Raw genomic sequence first — 19,825 nt, 5'->3', positions numbered from 1 at the left:
ACTAATTGCACGACAAGTTCGTACAATTTTGTCCTTGAGATCCTCAACGCTAAGATCTTAGCTGAGATCTTATGTCATATTACGTACGGTCACACGTTGATATACTTTTTTATATATCCGCGTATGCTCTTGCGCAATGTGACTCCAACATATCTATGTATGAACCTTACATGTCAAAAAAGTCTGGATGAAGACGCTAAAACAGGTACATGTTGATTTTACTTTGATTTTACTACCACTAATTTTACTTTGATCATTCTACATATGTATAATATGTATTATAATTCTATTTATAGTTTTTAACTTGGCTGTATGTATATTTTGTATACATATTTTGAATGGGACTTTGGTTCGCGCGGCCGATCTACGCTACAGCCACCTATACGCCGGTAAGTCACTTACAAGTGCTGTCGGTAACTCGTCTTAGAGGGTAAAAGACTGGTTCACGTACTAAAACTCACCCTGTATAGTTTTCTTTACAAACCTGATTGATCTTTCGAATATCTTTTACATTTCCCATTTTACTTGTCGCGTCTCCTAATTCTGTCATCTTTTTGAAGTACCATTCTTCATAGATGGCTCGATGTAATTTTGCTATTTGATCTAAATAGTAACATTGTTTAGCTAACAATACGATACATAAGGAGAAATATAGAAATAACTAACCAGAGTCTTCGAGCACTGCATTAACCATTTGTCGTACGATATTTCCCAGATTTTCAACGGAAACGCTTTTTATTTTCATTTTGACAAGATTGCAGCAACGCTTCTAACTTATATCTTAATTTTTCATAAGAATTTTTATGATATATGGAATACTATAAATTTAAAGATTCAATGTCACATTAATTTGACAGTTGGAATGCCGTGTGCATTCTTCAAATGTTCCGTAAAATAGATAGCATGTGCTTAGCATATTTTCATCAATTTTTTAATAAAAATAATTGATGTGTCCAACTTAAAATTACAATGAAGCTTTAACACATACATATCCAATTTTTACTACTATATTTTCCAGTTTTTTAAATAAACTTGTGTAAATTATTCTACGTATTTTTACCTTCTTTTTCTTTAAATATTTATATATGGGGTGAAAAAGAAAGTGAGATGTACAATAATAATTTATTTATAAATTTATAAATTTAAATATTTATAAATTTATATTTATATTCAGTGAATATACATACAAACCACATTCGTGCGCTTCCACAAAAACATGGATACTATAGATATTTCTATGCTTACTAAGGAAATAAAACTGTACATACATTTATAGGTGCAATAGAATATTAAAACAATGGATCAACAGATGTTTGGATATTTGTGTTACTTCTTTTTGACGTCTCCTAAAATGGTAAATGGATTTATTACGACCTAACGGAGTGCTTATACAAGAGACACATTACTTAACTTTTAGAACTATAAAATAAAAGATTCGAGGCACATATGCAAATCCACAGATATTAAAGTTTCTTGGCACAATCGCAAAACATCAAATCGGCAAATTTCTTCGAGTATTCTTTCAAAATAAATCCGGAAAAAGAAAATAATTAAAAATCAAATCAAATCTCTTCTATCGAGCCCGATTTAGAGGTTTTAATATTTAATTTCACAAAAATATATATAATCTAACATGTATTAATTTCTATCAGTCTAATTTTTTTTACAGAAAAATATGTGATATTAAACAATCAATTTGACAAGGCACATATTACATATTATACATGTGTGTCATTTTTCAGGAGCATGTAAATATGATCCCGCCATGACTCCATTATATCGTGTTAGTTTTAATCCAGCCAATGAATTCGGTGACGTTCGTGTATACACCAGGATAGTTGGGTTCGCCGCACTTGTTGCCGAACGAGACAATGCCAATCTGCGTCCACTGACCCTTGATTTGCAGCATCAGCGGCCCACCCGAATCGCCCTGGCACGCGTCCTTGCCACCCCTGATGTAGCCGGCGCACAAAAATTTGCTGTCGATCTCTTGCCAGTAAGACGTGTTGCAATCCTCATTTCTCCACACAGGCAGGACCGCCTGTCGTTGAACGGTGCTCTCTTTTCCGCCTGTGATATCACATGATTAAGTATATGTAAATGTAAGAAGGTAAACAAGCTTGTCAAACTTAGGATTAAAGATTGAAATTCAAATTGGAAATTTAACTAGACGAAATAAATTCCTAACTAATTCTTAAAGTGCGTACCTTCTAAGAGACGAAAGACCATGTACGAACTTGCATATTAAATCCTTTTAATTTCTATTTAAATTTAGTATTTGGACTCGAACAGTTCTCGGCGTTTTGACCCCGACAATGGAACGGTGTATGAGATGAGAATTCAAATTACAACATGACGTAATCACAGGAAGATGTTAATTACCGTAGTAAGTGGTGCCCCAGCCGACCACCGTCGGTCTAGCGCCGACAAACGTTTGGCGTTTTCGCGGTAAGCAAATGGGTATCACGTACGGCGACCTTCTTACAGTTCTGGTGAGCTCGAGGATGGCGATATCGTTGTAAAACCCGGCGCGCTGGAATTCTGGATGCACGTGAATCTTCCTCACCGCATAAGTCTCTGGTGACGAAGGTTCGTCGTCCCTTTCCAAATCGATGTCGCCGAGACGCACAGTGAATTGCCGGGCAGCGTAACTGTAACCCACCGTGAGAGTCCCGTTTAAAGTGTCGGATACAAAGTGATGAATCAGATGCTGATAGAACGTTGCTTACGACTGCTTTTGCGGATTTTGGGTGCAATGGGCAGCGGTGAGGATGTGGCGCGGTCCTATCAACGATCCACCGCACCAGAATTCCGTTCGCCGGGAGCCATGAAGGAAGATCGCCGCCATCCAGGGCCAACGACCAGGTAGCGCCTCCTCGCCTCCGACCACTCGAAATTTACCTGAATGTACCATTCCGCACCCTAGACAAACCAGTATTCTTTGTTTCAGATTTTTCGAAATTTTACCCATCTATCTCCATTGGCAATAAATATAAGTGGCGACACAAAGAATGCCCGATAAAAAGTCTTCCTCAGTCAGACCTATCTGTTTTTAACGCGCAACAAAAAGTATGCTCGGGTACCCTCGTTGTTTTGAAGGAAATTGTTGTCGATCGTCGCTATTGTTTCGAAGCCATTGATATTGTTGACCGAGTCCGGCGATGAAATGGGAGGTCTCGTCGTCAAGGATGTCACCGGATATAGCGGTATCGGGCGTGGCGTGGGTATTTTCGTAGGTCGAATCGTCGGCCGTGGAGGATGTCCTACGTCGAACTCGGAGGATGCGCCTCCAGTGGTGCTGCAACATTCGTTCATTTAAACCTCTTTTATACGATGAGGAGGATATTTGGATGTTGTACGTAAGATACGCGAGACGAACGTTTTGTCCACTGGGCAGCAAACTCCTGGCTCAAACAGAGCCTTGAAGCAAAATGAGTTCTTCAGCTTTTCGAGGTTGAGCAGCAACTGCGGGCAGTTACTGAGGTTCTGACATTTTCCGGGTCCACCCTCGGCCGTCGTGCACGCGGACGATGCCAACTTCTTGTCTCTATTTGTCAGTTCCTCCACGGGCAGTTGCTGCTGTTGCTGTTGCTGCTGCTGCTGCTGCTGCTGCTGCTGGACCGACGGCGCCTGTGTGGAGGGCACAATCGTTTGTCTCAGTGGCAACGTAACACCGCGTACTAAGGGTGCTATGCTGTCTGTCACGTTGCGACCTGGAAGAGGAAGTAAACCATTTATATCCAAAAGCGTATGTATCAGTAAATAACAACTAGCATTATTATTTAGCTCTATATAAACGAATGGACATGTGTTCAGTTTTACTAATTTATTCGTTCTCTACTAACTTATTAATTTTCTCCGTGTTACCTAAAATATTTTTGGAGATGGTGTACAATGCCGAGGGCAGCTCCTTCGGTGGATAATTCGAGATCTCGATGCCCCTCGTCATGTTGACGATATAGTTGCCCACGGTGTTCAGGGCACCCAGGGTCTCGCTGATGGTCGCCAGAGGGTCGCTCTGCTCCTGCTCCACCTTGACCAGCTGCGTGTACGGGCGCACTTGCGTGTCCCTGCGAGCATACACCGGCCTGTCCGATCTGCTCGGCTCAGCATCCCAGGAAGGCAGCCACCCTCTCGTCGGCGAGACGTACGAGTTTCTGTATCCGTACGCTGCGCAATTTTTATCTCGCGTGAGTTAAAAATGGACCAAATAATTTAAAAGAAATTTTTTTTTTAATAGGGAACTACGAAGTAAGAAATTGCAGTCTCCTTTGACAATAAACGTTTTACCGTAGGTACAATACAATTTACGCCAACAGACAGAGATGTTTCTGTCGGGATAAAAATTACTTACGATAAGTGCGGTAATGCACGACTTCTTCGGTGTACGAGATGGAACCGACAAATAGACTCCATATTATGTACAGACCTGCGAAGCACAGATACACGAGTTATCACGTAAATTACATATAATTAATTATGTAATTAACATTATTAATTCAATTATCAAAGTTATATATAATGAAATAGATATCTCACAAATGTCACTCCGTTATACGAGACGCTTAAGCCTAATCTACACAATGTGCTCTCTGTATCTAGAAACATTCTAGTTTATATAAACGGATCAAAACGCTTAAAAAATTTGTCGACAACGTACGACTGTACTGTGTATACAATTTATCTACTTGCGCAAATTTTTTAAACATATTTATTGACTACAAAATAGAATGCAGAAAAATTGCATGACCCTCCTAAAATGAAAGAAATTTTTTCTTTAATTGGAATTTGCCAGCCATTGGTCGTCATGCAATTTTTCTACATTGTTTAATCAATTACTGGCGTTAAATAATTCTTTACAAAATAGAATGTTCCTACACTGAGAAAACGTGTCGAATCAAGATGATCTCGATATTTATTCGTGACAATTACGAAGTCACTCGTAGTCATCTGTCATCGGGAATACCGTAACGTACGCGTCGTTCATACTAAACGGACGCGGTTTCGCGTTGCGTAATGTGAAAACTTTGGATCACTCTTGAACTTTCCAATCTTCGCAGAAATTGTCGAAATTTTTCATACACGGATATGACGCACGGTATCTGCGTCATTCGGTCTTCGAGATAAAAACACGTGAGAGGAAACGCGTTACTTTCCCTCCTAAAATGAAAGAAGAGATACTGTTACAAAAATGCACGCCATGTGGCAAATATGTACCCGTTTTTATTATAACATTATAAAAAGCACGTTTAATAAACGTGTGAGATCAAAGGTGCGTGATTTATAACAAACGAGAGTGATTTCGAGCGACGAGAGCGCCGACACTTTGCAAGTGTAGCTCTGAGACTGCTTCAAAGCGTTTCTCTTCTCTTTTTATCTTTATTGAAAGAAACAAAAAGAAGAATACTTGGAAGCATTTATATAGCGGCAGTTTGACCGCAGTCTAAGTAATATCATAATTACTAATGAAACACTCGATTAGAGTTCACTCGACCGGATATACTCGGTTCGGAACGCAATTACCATTTCGACCTTGTTTTACCGGCCGTTCTTGTTGAATTAGATGAAATTAAGTCAGGCGTGTGTTAAATACTCTCGGACTCGCGCTTAAGCGAAAGAGGAGATACCGCTCCGCCTTGGGGAATATTTTTAAATGGTCCTGAGATCATCGTCGGGCCAATTCCCCGACGATCCGGATCTAGTTCCGGTTTTTGAACTCGATTCTCCACGCGAGAGGAGAATTTCGAGAGTTCTCCTCTAATCGGCCGCGGCAATAAAAAGCCGGATTCCTCCTGCTCGAGAAAAGGAAGAAGTGCTAAAGAGAAGGGAAAAAGCGAAAAGGAGGAAAGAGATCAAAGGCGCTGGCCGGCTATTAGAGGCTCGCGGGAATGTAAATTGGTCTTGGGGTCACAAACGCGTGACCCAATTGTAGCGCAAGTCTTTTTGAGGATGGATGCTAAGTAGACACGCAATGACATACGCGTCCCCTTTGATCCTCAAAGGCCCGGGAGGAAGTCCGGGATCGTGGATGGCGGCCGGTACGCCGTGTGTTATAATTACAAAATTACGTGTCCCGTGTCCCGCGCGTGGAAGTAAGATTTTTCGGGACTGGTTACAGCGGGGGGCACCACGCGCGTCGGGCTTCTCCCATCGACGGTGAAAGTTGCCCGGCGTGAAAGTGTGCCTTTCTTCTTCCGTTCACTGATTCACGTCGCCCCGATACATCGAGGAGAGGACGACGACGATTATTTATCCCTCGGCGGCCGGAGATAGGGACGCGGTAAGAGCTCCCGGGATTCCGGTCGGGGAAACCCCGCTCGTGAACGCGAGTCGCGGCCCCCGAATTCTCAACGTCGAATTTTCACCTCGTCATGCTGCCGACGAACGAGATCGACGACGTTCGTCGTAACGTTTGCTTTCGCCCATTAGGGATTAGAAAATTCAGAGGAGCGGCAGAGCTCGATGAAATGGGATATTTTATTGCTCCACCGTCGTCGACCTCTGCAAATTCTGCGCAAAAAAGAGAGAAAAAAGGGGGGGAAGATTACGGCTCGCGTTTCTGCAACAAGAGGAAAATCTTCGAGTAACTTTTCACTGCATGTGGGATCAACATCCTTTTATCCTGAGTTGCAAACGTTACAAGGACGCCCCGATTACGTACATCAGGATTGCTTCTCGCGGCATGCGGGTAGAAGTTGCATCGCGTCGCCACGACCGATTACATCAATTGCAGCGGACGCACATGCTGTCGCTATAATTGCGATTGTATCTTGCATCGACGGTCCTAGAATTATTTTCCAATCCCTCTTACAGGTGCTGGATTGTCAAATACAATTTTGAGAAAGACGCGCGAATATCTGGACACGATGCTGACTTCTTCAGTGACTTCACGGGCCATCGCGCGGTACCCGATTTGCATCCTCGCAACGGCTGGCTTTTCGCCGTTTCACCGGCTGTGACGCCGGTTAACCAGTAGTGAAAATGTGAAAACACGAAAAGCAAGAAAAAGCCCGAGCTACATCCAGCCAGTCGGACGTGGGCGCCATAAATATATTCGCATTTCGTAAGAGACGGTCAAAGACTTTTTCCTCGAAAGATACGCCAAGACGTTTCTCGAGCGATTAATAACTTTTTTTTTAAATAATTTTCTTCTGTTACCAATAACCAAGAAGTGAAGCCAAGCTTTGTAGAAACTGACAAAATTATGCATTTCTTAGTGAAGAATTTACAAGAAATGCTTGCTAGGTAACACATCAAATTGATTTCTAATATCAATGTTAGGGTCTATCCAGACAAACTTGCATAAGCGCATAAGCATATGCATAAAGAAATTGATTTGGTTTATTTCCTTATTCATGCACTTATGGTCACTCAGATTTCTCATGCATATGTTGATAGCGCATGGCGCTCCTTGGGTTTTTAGGATGACAAAATCATATCCACAATTCTGCAAGTACATAGATTAATGGAACTTTGTCTGAAAGTTCTCATTGTCAGTCACGAGGATATGTTATAAAGACAACATTATAAATTACAGGGTGGTCATCCCAGGTGTTTCGGCTGCGTAAAAATTGCCCTCCACGAGGAAGCCGAAGCTGTCTCGAGAACGTCAGTTGAATCAATCGATTCGCAGCACGTGAGCCACCAGGGCGTTACTCCGGCGCATTTCGGCCGAGTGTTTTCGTGATGAGGAAAGGCGCGGCTCCTCTCGAAGAATCTCTTTGTGCCGCGCAGCGTTTTATTACACACGTTTATGCGCGTTTTGCGTCGCGTATAGAATAATATATTGTATACCCACGCACAGTAACCCAGATATGCCGATCATCGTGTGCGTGTGCGATGCGTACGCTATACCCGCGAATTTATTTGCGACATCACGTGTCGTAAGAAGGAAAAAAGGAGAACGCGTCTGGATGTATGCCGGCATTTAAATCCCCGGATGACGAACCCGCCGCGCTCGCCGACGCGAACGCTTTACGACCCTCGGTCAGACAATTCGCACTCGAAAGCGTGCAAATTTTTCAGTTTAGAAACTCGTATAAGACGTACGAAAATACTGTGCGTACGCAAAGAAGAAAATTGCATCTGTTTTGAATGGTACGCAAGATGGCAAGATGTATTATCTTAGATACCAATTTCAGTTCAAGGGTCTATTAAACAAAAAGAAAAAACTTAGAATCGTTTGAATTAACTGTAAAACTTGTGTATGTACGTTTTGTAAGAAGGTTCGATCAACGATTGCCTAGATTGGGATTAATTAGCGTTTATAGCGACGTAAAACAATGCGGCTTTCGCGAAACTAGCTGGGTGCGATTCGCTAACGTTTTCGTTGATTCGCGAATCTGTGTCACGCACTAACGAGACGGAAATTGCTCTACTGTTATTAGCGTCATTAGCAGGCTGAGATCGGCGTGTCGATGCGATTCCACGGCAATTTGAATCCCGATAGCGATCCACGAGCGGGGTAAAAGCGTTAGTTGCGCGGCAAGCAGCGATTAATTCACGGGACGTTAATGAGAAAATCAATGCCGTGCGAAGCTTCGTTTTGCCAGTAGGTCACCGGGACCCTGGTATCATTAGACAATCAGCGCCGACGGCGAACTCTAATCCGAGAAAGTGAGAATCCGTGCACGAGGCGCAGGAAATTTACGAACGGCGGCGTAATCGAGGCCACCTTCGACCCGCGTAGACGCGTCCGCTTTATTGAGGCAAATTAAAATAAAATAGCGACCGGGCCGATCGAACGCGACGAAGGAGGCTGTAAGAATTCCGCGCGTTTCCTGAAAATTCGTTCCAAACAAATATTTCAAAAAAGATCAGAGCTCTCCTCTTCTAGTCGCGTAAATATTTTGTGCGCCGCATTTCTCTTATGCCCGAGACCAGTAGTGTCTCGCAGCATCTTGCTTTTATATTTGTTGTACTTCAACGACTACTGTGTATTACACTCTCGCGGATTTATGTATTTACACGTGTAGTCTCTTTTTGGCCGGAAGTAACATAGCTTAGAAAGCAATCCCTTGTCTCCACTTCTGTCAGTGTAGATTAACTTTAATCTCAGCTTGACTTACTTTCCATCTTCTTCTAATTCTTGGAATTAGGAAAAGATCGAAAGAATACGTTAAACCGAGATTAAAGCTATATTGATAGAAATGGACATTGTGCCGTGTGCTACTGAGGAGGAATGCAAATAGATCGCTTTCTTATTGTCGACGCATCGACATGCCGATTCACTCAGTTTTCACTTTTGAAATCTAATACGCGCGCCAACACAGGTCGCACTCGGACGTCAATAATATTTGCCGTCATCGTTGCGTGACGTTCTATCGCTAATCCGTCCTAGCGGAACCGAGTGACAGGCGTCTCGAAGACGATCCGATCCCATCGACATTCGCCTTCTCGCACCCTCGCGCGGAAAATCTCTACGTTTAATATCCCTCGCGGATTGCAGAAAGGAAGATTTCACTTACTCAGGACCGCTGACGAAGACATCTCCGTTCGAGGGAGACGAGGGAGAGCTTATCCCGCGGGCATCCCCAGCGTTTGTTCGTCACAACGTCGCAGACGGCATCCGTGACACCCGGGGCACGAGAGACGCGGCGCCGAACTATTTTAGCTAAGAATTGTCGCGTGAGAGCGCCGGCGAGTTATGCATGGTGCGTCGAGAGCGGCGCAAGAGAGAGAGAGAGAGAGAGAGAGAGAGAGAGAGAGAGAGAGAAAATGAGAGAATGAGAGTGACAATCGTGGCGGGGAGAGGGTACGACACCGGCAGTAAAAAAAAAGAGAGAGAGAGAGAGAAGAGAAAGAAGAGCTCGGTAAAGGAAGGAAGCGTGCAATCGCGGCTGCACGGGACAGACGGACCCGGCTACGACGACTGTCCGTGAAAAGACCTCGACACACTTTACTCTCGACGGAGGATCTCGACCGACCGACCGACCGACCGATCGGCTCACTCGCTCACTCTCTCCCGTTCTTTCTCCTTCTTTCTTCGAGGCGCCGTCCCTAGTCTCCTCAAGGGAAAGTGGTGCTCCTTCTACCGCCTTCCACGCCGCTGATACTCCGCCTTTCGACGACGATTTGTCACGGCGACACGCAGAGATGTTCCCGGGGCCGGCGAGTCTTCTTTCGGCTGCGTGTCCGTTCGCGAGATGCGTCTTCGTTTCTGGGCGACGGAGAGAGAGTCAAAGGAAGTGAGCCAAACGCGAGCTGTAATATTGCCTAAATTTATTTACGTTGCTGCGACAGTTGCCGCTACATCGAGTTCCTGCGTTTCGCTGTATAAAGTAGGCATAGCTACCGCGTTACTCAACACGTATATTTCTCTCCTGTCTTTCCGAAATCCAGCGCGGATTCCGGTTATACTCTTGATAGGAAAGACAGAAAAGAGAGAGAGAGAGAGAGAGAAAACATGCTTCTCTCCGGAGAATACAAGAAAATCATGCGACATAACATCCTTCGTCGCTCATTATTACATTCTATTAAAACAAACTCGTTAAAGATAAACAGGTGCACTTATAGCCTCTACGTCCCTTTCATTGAAGTCGATCTTTTTGTCAAACGACAATAGCTATTCAAGCCGATCGATATCTGTAAAACAAATAGTTGGCGCGCGCGCGCTCTACAAACTGATAGGAAAATAAATCATTTCATTTCGAAGGGACACTTTAGTGGAATCTATTAACACATGTACAAAAATCTGTTAGATGCGAATAGTTATATCATGCCGAATAGACACATATAGAAGAGAAAAGATGGAACGGAGCGCGCATAATTCGAAATTACGAGTGCTCTTCTTGGATAAGATTATGCACAATATGAATTGTATATAAAATCGATATTTTGTTCGATTGCAGCAGAACATGATGTTGACGGTACATGTACGCGATTCTTTAATCGGCCAAGCGGGCGTGGAAACGGAAAACGTTTCTGACAGAATTGGAATTCCTATACTTTCAAGACCGGACGCTGCAATTAATAACTTAAATCCGTCGCGATTTATCCGCACGTTGCACTACTAGTATCCCAGTAGTCGTTCAGGAGTTCTGAAAATTCCGCGAGGTTACTTGAACGATTGTTCGTGGTCGCGAAAATGCACACAGTCCGATAATCAATATTTTCTCATGGGCATGGACGATTTGTACGCCTCAAATCGTTCATACGACGGCGCTGTCCCGGGCGCGGTTAGTCCCATGGATTGCATCGGTCCGCTCTGATACGTCGGTGGGATCGGATGCCGCAGTGTATTTCCCATGCTACTTGAGTTGCTCCATCTGTAACAGGCGCAAAGCGCTTAGTTTGCCGGTGGATGAACATGTAATGTCTCGTCGAGCAATTTTGCGATCGTATCGCTAACAAGATATAAGCAAGTCACACGTGCTGAAAGTTACGCCTGTGAATCAAATGGCGTACCTGTTAACGCTATCGGACGATCTAGAGCTCCAGCTGGAGGGCTCGTTGCGGGGATCACGAGACCCACTGCTCGTTACAGAGTTGAAGGATTTTGAAGATGTAGGTCCCGAGTGCCAACCGCTAGGTGTACGATTGCTTTCCACGTAACGACTTTCACCTGCATATAACAATGGTATGTAAGAATAAATGAAGACGCTACTATTATTAATTCACTTCTATTAATTGCGACATGTATACTTTTCTCCCCTTTTGTACAGGATATAGAAAAATAATTGAAACGTTCATCAGCAAGAATAAAGTTCAACCTTATTCAAATGTAATTCGGTATTTCATTATATTAAACTCTGCGTTCGTATTATTTGGTACGCTTTATAATAAAAAGTATGTTAATCAAGCTTGTATCGACATGGCAGACACAAATGGCGTGTGTTTGCATCGAGTATTCGCGCAGCCTTTATTAAACAAGCTGGAGAAAATTAAATAACACTGCTCTCATATCTTGTTCATTGAATCATAAGATTGATAGCAGGTCCAACTAACTACAATGAAAACTCAATAGAAATAATATACAGTTTTATTACAAAGGCATACACATTTATAAAAGAGAATACAGATTGGATTTGGAATGAGATGATAAATTTCTTTACGCGATTTAATATGATATATAAAAGGGGGTCAAACTTTAAACAAAAATACTTAAAAATGAAGAAACTTGTGACCAGTGCTTAATTATTAGTACGAACTTTTCTAATTTGAAATCATTAGGATCGAGCACAAAATCCAATTCTCAATGTCTCCCTCTCTATATATTGTATATATATTTTTTATAGGTATAATAAATTTAAATTTGAATGTTTAAAGAAAAAATTTTCTTCTGTATATAATAAATTTCACTTTAACTTCTTCTAATAAACGTAAACTTTAACATAAATTTACTTCTAATCATAAACCTGGAACAATTCTTATGTTTGTTCAGCAAAAAAATCTAATGATAAAAGTGGTGGACTTGAGATATGAAAAGAAATATTTATGTGTATGTGTTAAACGTATTACTAAAAATTAAGTATGCCTTAATTTTTAGTAAATTAAACAAGTAAATAACACTTCAATATAATTGACTAGATTTTAACTTCGTTTTATAACTTGGTTATATGTAATGTGCACACAACTGTATAAATTATATCTAGCTTTGAAAATGTTTGGCATGTTGTATACGATATACATACGTACATATATATATCTCTTTTATTTTTTGATCTATCCTATCTTTGAATGATCTCAAATTATAAAGGAAAAAGATTTTTACAATCATTCACCTAATTTTACTACATTAACTTTTCTTTTATTGAAGAGAGTAAAATTATATTAATAAAGAAACTTTATATTTCTTAAATCTCAAAAATTTCGTTGAGTCTTCAAGCTTATTTTTGACGAATGTTTTATAATATTTATATATTAAGATATAATTTAGCTGCATTAGCTAAAATTTCAATTTCAAAATTTCATTATCCAAGAATTTAATATCAAGGGTATTGAACAAAAATAAATATGTAATGAACATATGTAATAGTAGGTCATGTGTGCACACCCTCTTCTCTGTCAGAAATTTTTCATGATGTTTTGGTTAGTGTGTTTTGCCATCCTTACTTAAAGTTATTCTTATAAACTCCTGTGCACAGAATTGAAAAAAAAATCATCCAGAAAAAGGTTCAGTGTAATATGAAAGAAAGTAGAAAAAATGGTAAAAATTTCAAGCGTCGTGTACTAAAACGAACTCTCGTACGTGTACGGTTTGTCATACTTACGTGGCGTGCTAGATGTTGGAGGTTTGAAACTATCACTGTATCGAGTATGAGTATCTCTAGAGCTTCGATGCGTTTCAGGATCAGAACGTCGTACTTCGCGTTCGCGAGTATAGGACGTGGTGTTTGGACGTTCGTATCTGTAATCCAAACAAAGAATCTTACTAAATTTAAAATGCAATCGCTCTACAATTTTGTGACTTGAGAAACAACACGTACCTTTCCTTGACTTGCCGAGGATCCATTGACGAAGATGTGGTAGATAGACTTTCTCGTCGTACGATGACTTCCCTTCCCCGTGAAACATCGGAAAAGGTATCCGGTCGACTATTCCTCGAAGAGAACTCGCTACTTCTTTTAAATTCCTTTTTTAAACCCAACTCTTGAGTAGATCTGAAATAAATTCGATGGCGTTTTAACTACGTTAATATTAAATTTTTTGAAATTTATTTTATTACATCGTCCGAAAACCTTGTTACGACTTTCGATCGACAACAACTGAACGCCACAAAACGTGACAAAACAATCGGAATAAGGTTTACCTGCCGGACTCGTACCGGGACGGCGGCGAAGAATCCAATCGTCTATCGGACACTCGTTCCAGCATCTCGGTCCGTCTATCGACTATTCTTTCAGGGCTATGCCTGCGGCTATGTTCTGTAGCTATCCGTTTTCTGTCGGACTCCACGAACAAATCCCGCGGATCTCTCCTGTCAGTGGACGATCTCTTTATGGACGGTGGCGGTGGCACGCGTCGGCTCTCCTCTAAACGCATCTGCTGTCTCTTCAATTCCAGTCTCTCACGCTCGAGCTTTTCCCTCTCGAGCTTCTGCCGTTCACGCTCAAGTCGCAGTAAGTCGGCTCTTTCCTGCTCGATCCGTTCTCTCTCGCGTCTCAATTTCTCTCGTTCTCTCTCCAAACGAGCAGCCTCTTCTCGATGTCTACGTTCTATCTCTCGTTGACGCTCCATGTCTTCTCTTCTTCTTCGTTCCTCTTCCCTCAATATTCGTTCTCTCTCGCGCAATCTTTGCCGTTCACGTTCTTCCTGAAAATTCAAGATTGCGTTTCTTATATGAATTTGTTTCTGCTATTAATGATTTCATGCAAAGTTAAAGTCAATGGAGATACTCACTCTGATTTTAGCAAATGTGAGAACATCATCGCGCTTGCGTCGTTCGCGGCTCCGAGATCGACTATGAGAGCGGTGATCTTTGTCCCAGGTACGAATTCGTTTTTCCTCTCGTCTTCCTCTCTCGCTCTCCGGCTTTTTGCTAGTAGACTTTGTCGAACGGGAATCGGACTCTTTAGGCGGATCTTCCTTTTTGTCTTGCATCTCGATTTTTATCTTCAGCTCGGCACTATCGTTTTTCTCATCAGATTTTTTTGCTAAACAAACATGATAATTGTTCAGTGTTTAGAATATCGTCACAAGTTCGAGTGAAATTCATGAGAGAATTAATTTCCCCCTGATACTATGATTATTACTGCAAAGAAGTAATATTTACTCGCATCTGCTCCCTTTTCTTCAGATTCCTTCTTTATTTCCTTCTCCTTTCTTTCATTTATATCGTGATCTTTCGGCTTTTCTTTTTCCTCCTTCTTCTCCGATTTACCATTAACCGTATCACGTTTACGTACGTGACTTTGCTGCGTATCACCTTTCGCCTTTGAGAGAATTCACAACAAGGATAAGTTTTAAAAACGCTGCATATAGATTATAAAAGACAAACAAATTTTGATAATGCCAATATTCACCTTCTCGACGGATATTACGCGTCCGTGAAGCTCGGTTCTATGCAAATGCTGTATACATTTCGCAGCGTCTTCGCTCGAAGACATAGTGACGTAGCCGTAACATCTTGCGCCAGGAGTTCTCGCATTCGTCACCACTTTTGCGCCTATAACCTTACCGTACTTTGAGAAGATTTGCTTCAAATCGGTCGCACGAGTACTCGACGATAAGCCGGATACCCACAAATTGCGGCTGCTTGCATTGGTTGGATTGACTTGAGAGGTCTTCTTATCTGCGAATATTATAAAAATACACGTTATGTTTACGTAAGATTCTACAGATCTGTAATTCCTATTCATTTTTGCAAAAAAAAGAGAGAGGAAAAAAAAGAGAAAATGAAACACTGCATTGAAAAATAGGCGAACGAGCCTTCTTACCTTTCTCCTCTCTCTTCTGACCCTTATTGCTAGACTCCGCGCTGAAAAGGATAATATTGTTACTATGTCAGAAAATAAAAACCCATAATAGTTGCGATTACAAATAACAAATTAATTAGGACTATAAATGTGCTTAATAAGTATCTCTGTAACTATGTTAAGGAGATATAAATTTGGCTAGCAACTTATTTTTCGACAGTACGACCTAGATACTTTCTTTTGGGGGGGCGGGGGAGGGGAAGGTTTCACTCGTACACCATCTCGTACGTTATCAGTTCTATTTAGATTATTGGCTGTGTGTTCACTGCGTTCTCTGTTTATCCACTTTTATCACTCATGCATAAGGGAATCGTGTCCATGCGGCAACACTTATCAGCTCTAAGTATCCACAGAAAGGTCATCTGCTGCATAGTTCTTCTGTCAGGATACTTCTTGCCATAATCGGGAGTATTTTTTTTAACGCTTTTCTCTCATTTTATACAGGGTAGTAGTATCTTCAGTAAGCAATAGGATCGCTTCTTGATAGTACGAGGGCTTTAGCACGCTTTGCCGAATATAATTTACCATAAGATACTAACGTCCTTTGTATAGCGACGCACGATGAAATCGCTGCCATTCAATAAAACGAATGAGCGTCCTCGTTGTGTAGGGGACACAGAGCTCGTCTGGGTTTGTTTTTTTTTCTTGGTATATAGAACACGTGTAATCGCTTTGAATGAATATGCGGAGAAAAATGCAAGCGACATTCGAGAGACTAGTTGTAAGTTTGCTAGCCAAGTTCTTGATTTCTTAACATACTTTCCAGAGTTAAGAATTATAGCCTGAGGGGAGGACACAGATTGGAAGGTAAACTTCCGAGATTCGATTTAAAAAAAGGGAATTGAACATAATCTTGCATGTGACGTGAGTGATCTCATCTTGGAAATCCATTGTCCTGACGGTACAGAGAGAGAGAGAGAGATAGAGAGAGATCATCCCGATGATACGGTTATGCAGCAGTAGAACATCCCTAGCAGAGTCGTGAGCGACACATTTCCAGTTTGCCGTACCACAGTACTGCGAACCGTACTTTTTAGCTCTATGAGAGAGACCAACCTCTTGCTTCCTCCATCTCCACCCTCCTGCTTGATCTTCGTCCCGTTCGCACCGGACGTCGTCCCTTCCTTGCCGCTGGCGCCAGGTTCCGCTCTACCGCTGCCTTTAGAGTCTCCCTTCTTGTTGTTCTCTTCCATTTTCTTCTTCTCTCCACCATCTGCAGGGACAATCAAGGTAGCATAGTCACTTTCTGCCAAGCCCACAGACTCTTCTCCCTCCCTCCTAACATCTGCCTTAGTGGCTTGTGACTTCCAGTCGGGAATTTCGGCCAAGTCACTAATAAATTCACACAGCAAGCAACGGTGTGGCTTGCACGATATTACGAGCCACCGATCTTCGATGGCATCTCGGTTTGAGATCCAGGGAACCTAAAGCTTTCTCGTCGGGGTTTTACGTCGGTTTTACACGCGCGCGTGCCAGCGCACGGAGCGCACTACCTTTGCGTCTCTTTCCACGGAACTTTGAATTGAACATCGAATTGGAAAACAAAAAGAAAAGATAACGATAAACGTGTCGCAGAGCATGCTTCATCAATTTCGTGAATTTGCATTGCTCTGCTCTGCGTTGATAAAGCAATCCCAGCGATAAATTACTATTCTCGCGCGTGGAAAACGTGCTCGAACGTATACGCGCGACAACGATTCGTCCAAGAGGCACGGACGATTCGAAGATACTGGTCAAACCTCGTGTCGTGCGCTAATTTATATTTTGCGGCAACTATTCGCTGGCGTTTACTTGAGTCTTCCTGTATCCATATGATTCGACGATAAGAGAGATCCAACGATGCTCTACGTGGTAGGTATAATTAATGTAATTGTATATCAAATTATAGCGTTAACTAACTTAAAGACTACGGAATATGGCTTGTTGGCTCGAACAGTAGCACGGGAATGCCGGGAGGTGTACACTGTTTATCCCGGTTGGAAACCCTCAGCGATCACCATGCGTTTATCCCGGTCGAAACGCCTTATCTGTTGTCGGCTTGCACTTCAATGATCGTACACCACGTCTATCTCGTGGCTGGACTGTGTCGTATCCAGATGTTGAAACGAAGTTCACGACGAGGCTTGAAGACCGGATGACTCGTAGGACGAGCAACAAGTTGGTCGCGGACGATCCCGACGTCGCCGATTCCCCTTCCAGATGGTTGCACGAATGCGTTCTTGAAGAGACACTTGCTCTTGATGCTGGCGCTTTCGCTAACTTACTCAGGATGCCGCAGATACAAATATCGCTAGTCTTGGTACTTGGAATACTTACAGCTAAATTCAACTAAGTATAGTAAATAATGGCGAACTTACCTTTGTGCCTGTCATGAGATTCTGTCTGCAATAACAAAGAATATCCATTAAAACCGATTCCGCAGAAATCTTTTCATCTCGAAACCTTAAGAAATTCATTATACGTAGTTTGTTTTCGCGAATCGTACCTCCTCAGCGAGGAGATTCTCTTCATCTTCTCCTATAGTCAAGTTGATCGAGTCCTCGTTGTCAATTCCATTTGCTTCGACAGTAGCAGATGGTGCGTCCGAGGTTTGATTCGAGACAGTCTTTTCTGTCTCGCTCTTCTTGTCGGTGTTCTGTACACTTTCACTCGTAGCCTTCACTTGCACTTTGTCTTCCTGCTTCTCCTCCTTAACAAAAATATTCTTAACTTCAGGTTCAAATTCCTAGACAAGAAAAGGTAAAACTGTTAATTTTGAAAAACAGACACAATCCTAATTATCTAACAACAATGTATGCATATGCAATACCTCTTTTATCTCCTTAATAACTTCTTTTTCATCAAGTGGCTCTGTTTTTATCTCCACCTTTATCTCCACCTGTCCATTTTCTTCCTTCTGATTATCAGAGCACTCGACGGAATCTTCTTGAGTCAAAGCTCCTATAATGAGAGAAAAGTTTAACAAACGACAGAAATGTCATACTGCAATTGTTAAAATGCGACAGACTAAGGCCCGGTTTCACCGACATCGCTTAACTTTAAGCTCAGTTTAATTCGTTCTTTGTCTCTTTCCAGCTGTTACTTTAGAAGGAGACAAACATGAATTAAACCAAGGTTAAAGTTAAGCGACGTTTGGTGAAACCGAACCCAAGGGTCAGTTGTTCGTCTTCTGGTTAAACGTTAACCAAAAGTTAGTCAATTACCAGGCACTTTTTGGATAATAAAAAAAAAGATGGAGTCGACTAGCCTCCGGTTAAGCAGAAAGTGAAAAACAGGGCTCGACTCTTTACATATCAAAAGTTATTGTAATAACGCACGAAAATATACGCACCGCCATTCTTTCTTGGAATGATTTTGGACGATCCGCCAGACGGTACGATAAGATACTCCTCGGGATTCTTCCCTTCGTCCTGGATCGCCTGAAAATAATTATTTCACCTTAAGTTTATAAATTGACTTCAACAGGAGAATAAATGTATCGTGTCCACTCGTTCCGAAGCATTCGGCACACTAACACAAACACGGAGAGAAGAATCGTTTGTAAACGCTCGTAAAGCGAATTTCGCCCAAGTAGCACAGATGGATTGCGCAACCTTTCGACCTCACCAGCACGCTTTTAAGCGAACGCTCTGGCTAGCGCCGGAAGTGCACCCGTACTCGTGCAATCGCATGCTCGGACACGCGATCGATTTCTGATCGACGGCGAGCCCTTTCGATTTGGAGCGAATACGCGCCGAGTCTGCTAAATCGATGAGATCGATGACGATAAACTGCCCCGAGAGCACGAACGGCATCCAAACGCGAAGAATCGCGAGGGAGGGAAAAAAAACCGAGAGGCTCACCTTGGACAACCGTTCGAGAAGCGCCGCTTTGTTGCCGGATTTGTCTAGGCCGCGACGTTCCAACTCCGTTTTGAGATCTATAACCCGGAGTTCGGTCAGCTTTTTCCCTTCCACATCGGCCATTGTACCCGTAACGACGATGGTTCGCGGGACAGGAACAACGGCGGCGGCGGCGGCGGCTGTGGCGGTGGAAACGCGGAGTTCAACGTCGACGGATTTGCGTTCGAGCCCGATCGAGGATTACGATTGTGGATGGACGCGTGATCGCGACTGTACTCGCTCGAGCGAAGGATCCGAGAGCACGAGGTCACACTACGAGAATCTTCAATGGCACCGTGTCAGATACCGTGTCGGAACCGAGTGGGAGGCCATTGCGTCTGCCATATCGAATTGAATCGAATCGCACCTAACTGCGTTCGGAAAAACACGATCGGTCTGTTCGGAGGAAGAAAGACGAAGAGGGGAGAGTCGCGAGAATGAAGACCTGCGTCCTAAAAAGTCACTAAACTTGAGACTAGTAAACTTTACTGTGATTGGTCAGATTTCAATCTAAAGCCCGCTGCACAG

At 42.5% G+C, this 19,825-nt stretch overlaps 2 protein-coding genes across 4 annotated transcripts; both read right to left on the bottom strand.

Annotated features, from left to right (window-relative positions):
- Positions 1-1,155: 1,155 nt before the first annotated feature.
- Positions 1,156-9,612, bottom strand: LOC105560156 (proclotting enzyme). The gene is made up of 8 exons (XM_012009025.1): positions 9,468-9,612; positions 4,355-4,429; positions 3,868-4,170; positions 3,380-3,713; positions 3,084-3,298; positions 2,730-2,922; positions 2,383-2,651; positions 1,156-2,070 (listed from the first exon to the last, which is right to left on the bottom strand). Exons 1-8 carry the CDS (start codon positions 9,487-9,489, stop codon positions 1,775-1,777), a joined length of 1,707 nt encoding a protein of 568 aa, XP_011864415.1. The 5' UTR covers positions 9,490-9,612; the 3' UTR covers positions 1,156-1,774.
- A 592-nt stretch (positions 9,613-10,204) lies between these two features.
- On the bottom strand, positions 10,205-19,642 carry LOC105560155 (scaffold attachment factor B2-like). Of its 3 annotated transcripts, none has more exons than XM_012009022.1 (15): positions 19,259-19,642; positions 18,748-18,835; positions 18,226-18,356; positions 17,902-18,141; positions 17,774-17,798; positions 16,473-16,629; positions 15,378-15,418; positions 14,964-15,232; positions 14,714-14,873; positions 14,341-14,594; positions 13,751-14,253; positions 13,428-13,601; positions 13,212-13,372; positions 11,407-11,563; positions 10,205-11,267 (listed from the first exon to the last, which is right to left on the bottom strand). In XM_012009022.1, the coding sequence occupies exons 1-15, from the start codon at positions 19,379-19,381 to the stop codon at positions 11,105-11,107; spliced, it is 2,646 nt and encodes an 881-aa protein (XP_011864412.1). In that variant the 5' UTR covers positions 19,382-19,642; the 3' UTR covers positions 10,205-11,104. The 3 variants fall into 3 exon arrangements, with proteins under 3 accessions (XP_011864412.1, XP_011864414.1, XP_011864413.1); XM_012009024.1 differs by having other exon boundaries at positions 17,902-18,105; XM_012009023.1 differs by having other exon boundaries at positions 13,212-13,348; positions 19,259-19,641.
- Positions 19,643-19,825: the final 183 nt, after the last annotated feature.

Source organism: Vollenhovia emeryi, unplaced genomic scaffold (assembly GCF_000949405.1).
Source record: "Vollenhovia emeryi isolate VEMERY1.0 unplaced genomic scaffold, V.emery_V1.0 DF939241.1, whole genome shotgun sequence".
NCBI lineage: Eukaryota > Metazoa > Arthropoda > Insecta > Hymenoptera > Formicidae > Vollenhovia > Vollenhovia emeryi.
This window is presented reverse-complemented; position numbering and strand designations above follow the sequence as displayed.